General features: G+C 47.1%; 1 protein-coding gene across 1 annotated transcript; it reads right to left on the reverse strand.

The window, feature by feature from the left end:
• Nucleotides 1-7,072: 7,072 nt before the first annotated feature.
• LOC124675743 (probable GTP diphosphokinase RSH2, chloroplastic) lies at nt 7,073-11,028 on the reverse strand. Its single transcript, XM_047211851.1, is given in 7 exon segments — nt 7,073-7,583; nt 7,687-8,038; nt 8,111-8,269; nt 8,397-8,857; nt 9,668-9,853; nt 9,968-10,368; nt 10,371-11,028. Coding segments are annotated over 7 exon segments (2,130 nt in total). The 5' UTR covers nt 10,648-11,028; the 3' UTR covers nt 7,073-7,289.
• Nucleotides 11,029-13,373: the final 2,345 nt, after the last annotated feature.

Below are 13,373 nucleotides of genomic sequence, written 5' to 3' on the forward strand. Positions count from 1 at the left end.
CGCACAACACAATCACAGTACTTTGCCCCAACGCAACAGTGAGGTTGTCAATCTCACCGGCTTGCTGTAAACAAAGGATTAGACGTATAGTGTGGATGATGATGATTGTTTGCAAAGAACGGTAAAGAACAATTGCAGCAGATTGTATTTCAGATGTAAAGAATAGGACCGGGGTCCATAGTTCACTAGTGGTGTCTCTCCCATAAGATAACAGATGTGGGGTGAACAAATTACAGTTGGGCAATTGACAAATAAAGAAGGCATAACAATGCACATACATATACCATGATGAGTACTATGAGATTTAATCAGGGCATTACGACAAAGTACATAGACCGCTATCCAGCATGCATCTATGCCTAAAAGTCCACCTTCGAGTTATCATCCGAACCCCTTCCAGCATTAAGTTGTAAACAACAGATAATTGCATTAAGTATGGTGCGTAATGTAATCAACACAAATATCCTTAGACAAAGCATCGATGTTTTATCCCTAGTAGCAACAAGCACATCCACAACCTTAGAACTTTCCATCACCGTCCTGCATTTAATGGAGGCATGAACCCACTATCGAGCATAAATACTCCCTCTTGGAGTCACAAGTATCAACTTGGCCAGAGCCTCTACTAGCAATCGGAGAGCATGCAAGAACATAAATAACATATATGATAGATTGATAATCAACTTGACATAGTATTCAATATTCATCGGATCCCAACAAACACAACATGTAGCATTACAAATAGATGATCTTGATCATGATAGGCAGCTCACAAGATCTAACATGATAGCACAATGAGGAGAAGACAACCATCTAGCTACTGCTATGGACCCATAGTCCAGGGGTGGACTACTCACACATCGATCCGGAGGCGATCATGGCGACGAAGAGACCTCCGGGAGATGATTCCCCTCTCCGGCAGAGGTCGCCGGAGGCGATCTCCTGAATCCCCCGAGATGGGATTGGCGGCGGCGGTGTCTCTGGAAGGTTTTCCGTATCGTGGCTCTCGGTACTGGGGTTTTCGCGACGAAGGCTTTAAGTAGGCGGAAGGGCAGGTCAGGGGGCCACACGAAGGCCCCACACAACAGGCCGGCGCGGCCAAGGCGCAGGCCGCGCCGCGCCGCCCTGGCGTGTCGTCGCCTCGTGGCCCCACTTCGTATCCTCTTCGGTCTTCTGGAAGCTTCGTGCAAAAATAGGACCCTGGGCGTTGATTTCGTCCAATTCCGAGAATATTTCCTTACTAGGATTTCTGAAACCAAAAACAGCAGAACAACAGAATCGGCTCTTCGGCATCTCGTCAATAGGTTAGTGCCGGAAAATGCATAATAATGACATATAATGTGTATAAAACATGTGAGTATCATCATAAAAGTAGCATGGAACATAAGAAATTATAGATACGTTTGGGACGTATCAGAGCTGCTTAAGAAAAATGAATGATTAGCATACAAAATAACGAAGGACAAGTTACAAAGGAGTAAAGACTCTCACAGGTCCAGGTCATCTTCGGCAGCAAAGAAGCCTGACGGCCCTTTCTTGGCAGGAGAAGGTGGAGAAGTTCCACCGGCATCATTATCTTGTCCGCTAGGACTTGATTCAGCCGTTGTAATAAAATCCTCGTTTATCTGCATGCGTCGCGTGCTCCTGATGAAGGCATCATCCTCGGCAGCTTCATCCTCTTGGACATCGCTGTCCTCAAGGGCGCGTTGGACGTCTTCGGTCTCCTCGGAGTCATCATTGTCATCCTCTGGTTCCACACCGCTTTCGGGCGTAGGAGGATAGCATTGAGCAACGATGGAGCCCTATCAAGAGAAGAAAGTTTGTAAAGTGCAATGAAGAAAGAAACAACAACAAGCAAGAAACGGCGAAAATTACCTCAGTCGGGAGATGGTCCAGATCATAAGGGGGACGAGCCGATGCCAGGACAATATTGTCCTTCATACTGAGGCACGATAAGCGACGGACTTCATCTCGGAGTTCATCAGCCGACAGGTCGGCAGAGTTGACCCTAGATTTGTCGTCCTTGCCAGTATAAACCCACAATTGATGAGGTCGAGACATCAGCGGCTGCACTCGATGTTGTAGGAACACTGAGACTACTTCAGTGCCGCACATCGTCAAGCCTCCCGTATTCTTCAGGACGACGACCTGGTCGAACAGCCTGTCAGCTATCACCCTCTCTTCGGGAGAAAGGGCGTTTCGCCAGGACTTCTTCGGCTGAGCTATCAAGACATCTTCAAAGGGAGGGAGATTCGAGCGCCGCCCGTGCACCAAAGGGTCTCGCAGATAAAACCATTTGTTGCGCCAGCCCTGGACGGACTCCTTCATCGGGTAGTCGAAGTAGTCGACCTCCTTCCTGACAACAAAGCCAACGCCACCGACAACGGGGGGGGGGGGGCATTGCTGTCGTTATGACGCTTCACATAAAAGATCTTCCTCCAAAGACCCCAGTGGGGATCAATGGAAAGGAAGGCCTTGCAGACAGTGATGAAGATGGAAAGGTGGAGAATGGAGTTTGGGGTCAGCTGCCAAAGCTGAATCCCGTAGAAAAAAAGAAGGAGCGGAGAAACTCGTGGGCAGGAAGAGAGAGACCACGGAACAAGAAAGCAGAAAACATAACAGTGAAGCCCTTCGGAGGCCTTGGGCGAGAAACGGCACCTGGAAGACGAATGTCATCGTCAGATGCGGAGATGAAGCCGAGGGCTCGCAGCTTGTTCACATCGTGATTGGAAATGGCGGAGGCGCTCCAGTCGCGGCTGACTTTGGCCGCGTCCGAGGTGCTGGCGCTCTTCTTCTTGCCCATGGCGTGTGGAGCTTCTGAAGGAGGAATAGAGGAGGCAGGAAAGCTTGAACGAGAAGATGAGCAGTAAGAGGCGTGAAAAGTAAAAACGAGGAGGCCCTCTATTTATGCCATAAAAATTTATGCAAGATCGTGGCCATAACTTCACAGACATCGTGGGAGGTGGATCAGATCTGGTTGTACACGTGGCGTCTAAAGAAAGAACGGAACCGGCGGCCCATTATTCCCACGATGTGCGAAAATCGAGGAGATGCCTCGGTCGGCGCGCGTGCACTGGTCACTTCCTAAAAACTGCCCGCGCAGAACTAGGGTGGGCTTGTCAGGTCAAGTCTTGTCAATCAAACCACAGCAGCAATACGTCAGCAGTGACGTCATAAAGATTGTTGTGAGCAGTCGAAGAAAAATGAAGAAACATCGGATGGTCTTGTGCCTAGACTCGGGGGCTACTCCCATCGAGAGTGCTGGACGCGCACCCGACATAATGAGGACTCGAAGAAAAAATACTGAAGAAAAAAGATGATTGCTCAGTTCGAGTCTGCACCCGGTTGCAAGCACCCGTGCCCAGACTCGGGGGCTACTCCCATTGGGAGCGTTGGACGCGCACCCGACAGAACTTTTTTGCACTCCAGGATCATGCCCGGGGACTTGATTCTGTGTAGGGTAATGTTGTTTTGCCATCGGTAGTTAACCAGCAAAAGTTGGGCACGTTACTCGGTATCCCTTGCGTGCGGAAAATATATCGGATGACCTATGAAGGCTTGCAGAAAAACTTCGGCAGAGCAAAATGTTCGAGTGGTACAACTTGAGTCTACGCACGGATTGCAAGCATCCGTACCTAGACTCGGGGGCTACTCCCATCGGGAGCGCTGGACGCGCACCCGACAGAAGAAGATGATGCTGATTCAAGATGAACAAGAACGATCAAGGAGAAGAACATTAAGAGGAGGCATGCTTTAGTCTCTACCCGAACTATTTTCGGCTAGACACTCGGGGGCTACTGACGTGGGAATTACCCTTCGGGTAACCGACATTGCCCTATCCTGTACAATCTAGTTGGAGGCCCATGAAGGCACTTGAAGAAAGGCGGGCCACTTGGATGGCGCACCAGAAGGTTCCTTGGCGGGCAAGACAAGGAAGGAGCCGAACAAGAAAAGTTTGGATTTAGAACTACGCAGAATCTAGTCGTACTCGGTTAGACCTCTTGAGACCTGGCCCCCTATATAAATGCCAGGAGAGGGGCTGCCGAGGGACACGATCAACCTTAGCAATCTTAGCCACCAAAAGTCTAGAGCTAGGTCATCATAACACTTAGCCTCTCAACGAGAACACAGCCGAACTCTTCGGCACCCCATTGTAACCCAATATCTTCATAATCAAGATCAGACAGGCAGGACGTAAGGGTTTTACCTCATCGAGGGCCCCGAACCTGGGTAAATCACTCTCCCCGCTTGTCTGTGAACCGATGTCTCGTGTCAGCTTACAGGATTCCATCAACCCTAAGCCCCAATCGGAGGGCATTGCCGAGGAATACCCTCGACACACGGTCTCTCACTCGAACTAATCATGGTGGAGAGCTCAACACTATGCAATGATGCAAAGCAAGAACACTAGAGGTGTTCAAATCCTTCACACTCAAATCCCACCAAAGCAACAAATGCTAGGATAAGATTAGAGAGGAAGAACTAAGAGGAAATCAACAAATGACTCCAAGATCTAGATCCAAAGGGTTCCCCTTACTTAGAGGAGAGATGGATTGGTGGGGATTGTAGATCTAGATCTCCTCTCCTAGATCCCTCAAGAATGAGCAAGAATCATGAGGGAATCAAGAGAGAGGGCAAGTTCTTCGGAGTCAACAATGGAGGAGAGAGAGTGGAAGAACTTATTTTGCCCAAGGTGGAAGAAGGGCCAATTATAGCCCAAGAGGAAATATAACCGTTTGCGAAAAGTTGGGCTGAGTCAGCCGTCGAGGAGGCCGGTCAACCGGGCCTAGGGCCGGGCCGTCCGGTGCAGGACCCGGTCAGACCGGGCCACAGACCGGACCAGCCAGTCCAAACCGGACCTAGCGCCGGGTCGTGACCGGGGCGGGTCTTTGTCGCGCAGAACCTGCGCCGGGGAGGCCGGCCCACCGCCCGGTCAGACCGGACGAGGGCTGGACCCGGCCGGTCCAAACCGGGTCCGTGACCGGGACACTTCGTGTCTTACGAGTACATGGCCCGGTTGGCACCGGTCCACGGGCCGGTTTGAACCGGGCCGGCCGGTGGGACGGCCGGTCACGCCGGGTGAGAAGTCGGGCCAGCAGGAAAAACATGTTATACAAAAACTGTGATAACTTTTGTGTCCGGACCCCGATTGACATGAAACCAATTTTGTTGGAAAGATAACGACGAATAAAATCCCAACAATGGAGACTCCTCACAGGATATTTTTAGATGTTTTTAGAGAGGAAGTCTCCCACCGTCAAGAAACGGTGAAGACGTCCAAACTCGAAAATGCAATAGAAGATGCATGCGGATTCCGTTTTCGATGAACTTGGGCTTGTTGTAAAGCTAGCAACAAGCTCAAGAATCTCTCACAGAGAAACACTAAGAAGCAATAGGGATATGCAAAGTATGCAAAGGATTGAGCTCCCTAAGACGATGCGATCAAGTTACCCAACCGAAAGCCCCTCTTGATAGTGCGGCTATCTATCCTATAATCCGGTCTCCAACAACCACCTTGAGATCGGTAAAAGAAAAACATAGCAAGGTTATACCTTTTCCTTGCGCATCCCGCTTGATCTTGATGATAGCTCTTCAAGCTCCACTCAAACCGGAATGCCTCACTTGATCATCGTTGCTTCGTGAAGACTCACAAATGCTCCCCATACACCATGATGGGAAAGCTCCATTGATGCACATCTTCACATGTCCATTATCACCAAATGGACGGCAAGCTTCAAGCATATGATCATCTTGAGATACTCAACTTGAACTTGCCCAACTCAACCTTGATGACGATCATCACTTGCCATCATCCTCTCATGCTCTATCATACTATCTTGAGGTGTATAAGGAATTCTTCACTTGGAATCAAGCTCTCAAGATCTTGATCATTCATTTCTTATCACATAATCTAGATCATGGCTAATATTGAGTTCCACATAAGGACTCTATCTTCATTTCTTCTTCTTGATCATATCACATGTATATCTTCAAAACGATGATCTTGATGCCAATACACAAGGTATATCTTTATCTTCATGGCATCCATACTTGAATCCAACACATGGAATACAAGTAGTACCTATGGAATATCTCTTCATATAAACTCAATGAAAACATTAGTCCATAGGGGTTGTAATTAATTACCAAAACCACACATAGGGGCAATATACCCTTACACGGACGATGACGGCGCACCCTGCGTCGTGTTACCTCCTGAGGCATCGTTTTTGGAGTAGCGGCTAGATGGAGGTGGTTTTTGGTGGAGTGGTGTTCATCTACTACGTTGTCGTCGAGGTTTCTCAGCGGCGTGGAGCTGAGGGGTATTGAAGACGGGCGAGGATTGTTGGACGCGTGCTGGATGGTGGAGCTGTTTAGTGTTATGGTAACATCTACGGAGGGCCTAGCATGGTCAATGCGTTGATCTCGCTTAGAGATGAGTTCGAGATAGATGGCGGTGGCGAACTCAGTGAAGTGGGAAATGGCGCACTCTCAGGGTTTTGCTTTTTGGATGATGTGTGTTGGTGTACCGTCGCAGGAGTATGGCCTTATTCATGGTCCCCCCTTCATTGTAGGTATAGCGAGTTGTCGCTAGAAAGGTGGCTTCGAGTTGATTTTTGTATTCCCCTTGTAAGGCATTGCGAATAATTTAATAAAGAAGAAAGCTGTGTGCATCCTTTGGATGCAAAGGCTGGGGCTATGCTGCTTCATCGGAAAAAGAGAAATAAATAATACCTTCTTTATGCCAAAATATGGTGCATATAATTTTTGCATAAAGTCAAACTTCAGAATTATTTGACGAAGCACGTATAAGAAAATTTAGCATCTATCAAATCAATATTTTTACAACCACCATGCAATATTCATATTGTTACAACCACCATGAAATATTCAGATTGTATGCATTTCATATTGTAGATGTTAATATTTTTCTCTATATAATGGTCAAGCAGTACAATGTTCAATTTTGACCAAAATTAATACGGAGTACTCAATATTTTGGCCAAGATGGATTTTTATCAAGATGTTTGCTGTGGGCAAATATGCTAGAGATGAATCAAACATAAAGATGTCACGGTGGCACCAGATGCTAAGGTGTATCTGGAACGAATTTTATCATTTTTGTAAGTATCATACACAGAGCACCTCACTCCACACCTTCTGACAGTTCAGTTGGAGTGTTCATTGGGCTTTGCTCTCTTCTGCAGGGATTAGTTCATATTTACAAGGAAACAGATGGAGATCGAGGGCATTGTACATTTACAACAGAAGCTTAAGTAACATGGTTGTCAGCTTGTTGAACTGCCACGGGTGGTGGCGAGGGCGAACCCGCCTCGCTCGTACATGCGCTGGATCTCTTCCCTGTACTCGGTTAGTGACTTGTGTGGGAGGGCAGGCGTCAGCTCCACCACGTCGCCCATGCACAGCGTCCGGTTCGGATCACTCACGGGATGGTGATTAACTTTTGGCCGGAGCTCTTCTTTCAATGGGAAGTTATAAGGGCTCAATCTTGGACCATTCGCGCTGACTCGCTCCATCAGATCAACTATGGTTGAATTTGCAGAGAGCTCTTGGACAGACATCTAAATTGCAAATACGAACTTGTCAGGCAACCAAGACAACCACCATTATATCTGACCATGTTCTTAAATATAAGTAGGAGAGAAATGAACCATGGAGAGTTACCTTGTCATGTTCAAGCATGATCACAAATATGGGGCCTTCATGGTTGTACTGGCGGGTGTAAGAATAAGGGCATTCCTCTGAATGCAAGGGGAAAGGACATGGTGATTCAATGGAATCGGAACTTCGTACACCCAAGGGCCGCTCTTTGCTCATTGCTTCACATTGCCATGTGAGTACCCATCTCGCCCATTCCACCATTTGGAGTACAAAGGAGTGACTGCAGCCGCCTTCTTTGTATCTCCAATGTGCTGCAAATCCAAACTCTGCTTGTAGATGCATTTCTTTTGTTCGGATCTGAACTTCAAATGGGTGGGCACCATCACACATAATAACAGTGTGCAATGATCGATACCTGTTACTAGTAAATTAGCAGCAATTCCAGTATAACATTTAATAAGTTGATCAAAAAGTTTAATAGCCATACCCATTCACTTTTGGATGCAGTATATAGTCCTTGAATCTCCCAGAACCTCCGGGCCACAGCTTATGTACAATGTCAAGAGCTCGATAACAATCTTTCTCTGTCTCAACGACAAGACGTAGACCATGAATGTCATGCACGTCATCCATTGTTAAGTTCTTCCTGGATACATCACCAGTATAGCCGTACTAGTTAATATTGTCTATCAAACTTATCACTTATCTAAACAGTCAACATAAATGAAAAAAATTCCCCGCAAAAAATACTAATGAAAATAATTTGAACATACTTTATCATCTTCGAGTATATGCTGTACAGACTCTTGTGCCTGCCAGATACACTGTGGTACTGAATACCTTCATCTCTGAGACCTTTGTCAAGTTTATCTAGAGTAGATGTAAGAAGTGCTTCGTCAAAATATACCACAAGTTTCGAGGAAAGCTCCTTGTGCTCTTCTGGATTCAAATGCTCGAAGCAAATGTTTTCAAGTTGTTCTTTCCAGCTAGCAATTCCTAACCTATTAGCCAATGGCACAAAAATTTCCATAGTCTCTTTAGCAAATCTTTGCTGTTTTACGAAAGGCAAAGCTTCTATCGTCTTCATGTTGTGCAGACGATCTGCTAGCTTTATGAGAACAGCTCGTGCATCGGCCATTGCAAGAAACATCGTATGCAAGCGATCTGCTTCAACTGTCTTGCTTGCAGTATTGTTGTCCCGAGCAAGTTTGCTCAAGTAACTTAGTTTCGAGACCTGAACAAATGAACGACAAGTTTGTAACTCATAAAGTTGCAGTAGCATGTAACATGTTTTTCTGGACTATGTATAATCACAAGTAATTAAAATATGCTTTAGAAGATTATATCTTAAACAAAGAGCAAGAAAATTGATCGATGCATTGGCAATAATAGAATTATACAATAAGGAAAATGTAGCAATGGCTGCAACCTGCAACGCAATCAAATAATTATTCAATCAGCTAAGCAGGAAGCATACAGTTAGACTAACCACACTCTAGCTACTACTATTGTTTCTGTTTGCCCCAAAACAAATGTTAACTACAATGGCCGGCATGTAAAAGAAATGAATGAGATGGTTTAAGTACACGAATAGGCATTATTTGTCACATCTACCATTGATCTTCAGTTCATAAACATGTCCTAAAGTTGTGGCGTTGGAAAATATAACCCCTAATAGCGAAGCTATGTCAGTACACCAATGGCCAACTTTGACTTGGTAAATGCAAAAGAGTTGTCAAAATTGATTGCTACAAGTATAATACAGAGAAATAGCATACCATGGTGGGCAAGCATATAACAGAAAGTCATGACAGTAGAGTTGAAATTACCAAGCGTTTTGTTGTTTAATCAGTAGTGAAGTTATCCATATTATTGAGAATCTTGAGAAAAAAAAGAGCACATGACCCATTGACTCAAGAAATTAAGAACACTACTAGTGATACTGACATCTCAGGAAACTAGCCATCCAGAATCATCAGTGAACTGGTAAACTATTCCAACCAATCTCAAACAATGATCAAGATCAAGTAAACAAAACACATACCCCTTCAACAAGATCAGCCACGCCTGCACCGAACATGGCGAAGATATGGTCGTAGTCCATGAAAGAATCATCGATTGTGTCGTGCAGTAGGCCAGCAGAGACAACTGCGGCATTTGCGCCTATCTTGGCGAGAAGCACGGCGGTCTCCACGCAATGCTGCAAGTAGGGATCGCCACTGGCCCGCGTCTGACGAAACCACATATGATTTATCACGGTCACGGAGCAGAAGTTGCAAATAAATCATCAAGAACAAAAGGAAGGATTTCATGTGCCAGTTCCTGGGACGAATAGTGGTCTCACCTGACCCCTGTGCGCCTTCTCGGCCTCGAAGAAGGCCTTGACGACGAGCTCGTCATGGAAGATGCGGTGTCGGTCCTGGGCGCCAGCGAGGAGGTCTCGGGCGTAAGGCTCGCTCGACGGCTCCGCCTCCGCGAGGCTGTCGTCGAGGTCGAAGGCGAGCTCGGCGGCGTCGACGGGCAGGGGTGAGGTGGTGAGCGGCGCGTAGTCGATGCAGGAGCCGAGCGCGTTGCGCACGAAGCTGGAGAAGAGGCGGTCGCGGTCGCGGCCGGCGAGCCAGGAGGCCGAGGGGCTCCTGGAGGCCGGCGAGGAGGCCGGGCTGTGGAAGAGCGGGGCGGGGCTGTGGTGGAGCTGGTCCCGCCACTTGAGCGGCGAGGGCGAGGAGGAGGGCTGCGGGCAGGAGGAGAAGCCCCGCCCCGGGCGGCGAGGGCCGGGTCGTCGGATCTGTCGTGCCAGAGCGCGGAGAGCTCGTCGAGCGTTGAGGCGCGGGGCGCGGCGGTCGGGGAGGAGAAGAGGCGGGAGAGACCGCCGGCGACGGCGGCGTGGCGGTGGGAGGTGGCCGGCGACGGGGAGGCGGCCGTTGCGCAGGGCGCCGCCGAGCCGCGGGAGGTCGTCTCGAGCTCCGACGACGCGTACAGGGGGCTCGGTGGGCTGGTGTAGACGGCCATCGTCGGCACGGACATGGTCGCCGCGGGTTCCCCGGCCGCTCACTCAACCACCAGCTTCGAATCCGGAATCCCGAGCAGAGCACGGAACCCAATCGAGGAAGCAAAACACCAGCACGCCTCCCTCCCGATATATATATAGCAGCAATTCGACGGTTCCAAGCACACAATCACCGAGCAAACAGAGCGTGCCAACAAAATCAATCCGAGCAGCAATTCACCGAAGCTGCAGAAGACGTACGAATTGGGCGGCCGAGCCTCGATCCTGGCCTGGCGGCGTGAAGCCGGCGAATCTGCTTGGCTAATATGGATGAGAAGGAGGGAGCGGAGGTGCGCGTGTTTTTTGTGGGTTTGCTTGCTTGGGTTGCGTGGCTCGTTTGTGAGGTGTGGGAGAATCTGCGCTGGCTCGTTTTTAGACAGGAATATACAAACCTCTATAAATGGGCCTTGATTTTAAATCTTTGTAGATATTCATAAATAGGTACACCGATAAATGGTATGAAACTGAGAAGAAACGTTACTGGTATAAAGAAATCAATTCATTTCTACGGATCCGATTATAGAGGAATCATAAAACAAGAGCTCGCTGATCACCACGATCATGACGACGGCCATGAAATATTTCACCTTGCTCTCTCATACCTGAGGTGGTCCTTCTCCTAAAGGCATAGTCATTTCCTGATAAACCAAGAAGTTTTGGTACTTCTCGCGTGTCTCTTCCAAAGTATCGTAACTCTTGTAGTTGTTGTTGGAGAAATCATTGAATTGATCTTGGCAGGTGCTACATGAATTGTAGATTTGATGAATGCCTCTCTTTGATGAACAAGTAAGGAATGTGCCACAAGAATGAAGTCATAAGAAAGCATCACAAGTTCATATGAGATCATAAACTAAGAGGAGTATACATGATCATTGCCCAAAATGGATCAGAGGTTCACCTTACCACTGCAACTATGGTATCAACCTACCACTACAACAAAAGTTGATGTCATCCTAACATCGCAAGGCTAATGGTGAGCCACCTAACCCTCCACTTCCTAAGGTGGTTGTACACATGTGTGCTTTGAGCTAACGTCAGCACCACATTGCTCTAGGAGAACCTTGGCCACTAAAAGTGCATGGAGCCCCCATGTGTGATTTGGTAATTGATGACAATCCCTGTGGACTAATGTTTGCATTGAGTTATATTTGTAGGAGTTGTTCATAGGCAATGTTTGAACCATATGTTGGCTTCAAGATTGATGAAGAATATCAAGTTTCAAGTATGTCTTGAAGATGAAGTGAGCCCTCAAAGTTAATTTCAAGACATCAACATGATGAAGAATGAAGAAATGAAGTGCAAGTTCAAGATGAGCCATCTCGAAGAGATCATTTGCTTTAAACTTTCCATCCATATGGTGATCATGGATATGTGAAGATGCGTCGAAGAAGAAGCTCTCCCATGGTGGATTATGGAGGAGCAACCCACAAGACTTCGTCAAGTAAGCACTATCAAGAAAGGCGTTCCATCTTGTTGTGGTCAAGATCGTCATCATCGAGCTCAAGAGGAACGCGCAAGGTTAAGGTTTGCTCTTGATAGGGTTTCTTTCTTACTGGTCTTATGATGTAGTTGGAGACCGGTTTATAGTTTAGTTACCGTACTATCAAGAGGGCTCTCGAGTGGGCAACTCGATCGTATCCTTCGGAGAGCTCAAACCTTTGCATCCTTGCATCATTTTTCTTGGTTGTTATTTGGATCTTATCCATGTGATGTTTTAGATCTTGTGCTTATTCTCATGACAAGCTCTAGTTTATCGAGAATGGTTTTTGGACGAGAAACTTGTTGCATTTTCGAGGTAGGAGGTTTTATCGGTATGTCTTTTTTAGAAAGGTCAAACATTTCATCATTTATTTTATCCTACCTTGTTGGAGTATGATGGTTCCCTGCATCTTGTAGATCTTGTTACTAGTTTCGAAACGAGCGCAAGTTCATTAAAATTGGAGTCCGGATGCTCAAGTTATGGTCATTCTCGTTTTGATGTTTCTGCAGTTTTCGGGGGGGGGGGGGGGAGATAATCCGGCCCGGACACAAAATATCCAACCAAATATCTGGCCCGTCCTTACCTGTTTTTTCAAAGCCCGGGAGCGGATATTTCGGCCCGGGGGCGGATATTCCAGCCCGGAAGGTCCCAAACGGTCATATTCCATTGGGAGGCGGGTATATAAGACCCCATTCTTCCTACTTAGGTTGGTTGCTTCTTCTACTCTCTCCCTACTCCATTGTTGACCTTGAGAAGCTTCCTCTCCCTCTAATCCATCCATGATCCTTGCACCTATTTGAGGGAAAAGAAAGAGGAGATCTAGATCTACATCTTGACCAATTAAATCCCTCTCTTTGTGAGGAAAATCCACTAGATCTAGATCTTGGAGAAATTTGATCTTCCTCCTCTTATTTGTTCTTCATCTCTTATTCCCTCAATAGCTTTTGTAGCTTTGTTGGAATTTGAGAGAGAAGAGCTTGAGCATCTTAGTGGTGTTCTTGCCATTGCATTTGGTGCATCGGTTTGAGTTCTCCATGATGATTCGTGGAAGTGAAAGCAAAAAAAGTTGTTACTCTTGGGTTCTTGGAACCCTATACGGTTTTGAGGCCTTTATGGTGATTTCTTGGGAGCCTCCAATTAAGTTTGTGGATGTGTTCCCCAAGCTTTGTGTAAGGCCTGGTTTCCTCCTCGAAGGAAATCCCTTAGTGGAACCGTGACCTACGC

The sequence above is a fragment of the Lolium rigidum genome, chromosome 1 (genome assembly GCF_022539505.1).
Source record: "Lolium rigidum isolate FL_2022 chromosome 1, APGP_CSIRO_Lrig_0.1, whole genome shotgun sequence".
Classification (NCBI taxonomy): domain Eukaryota; kingdom Viridiplantae; phylum Streptophyta; class Magnoliopsida; order Poales; family Poaceae; genus Lolium; species Lolium rigidum.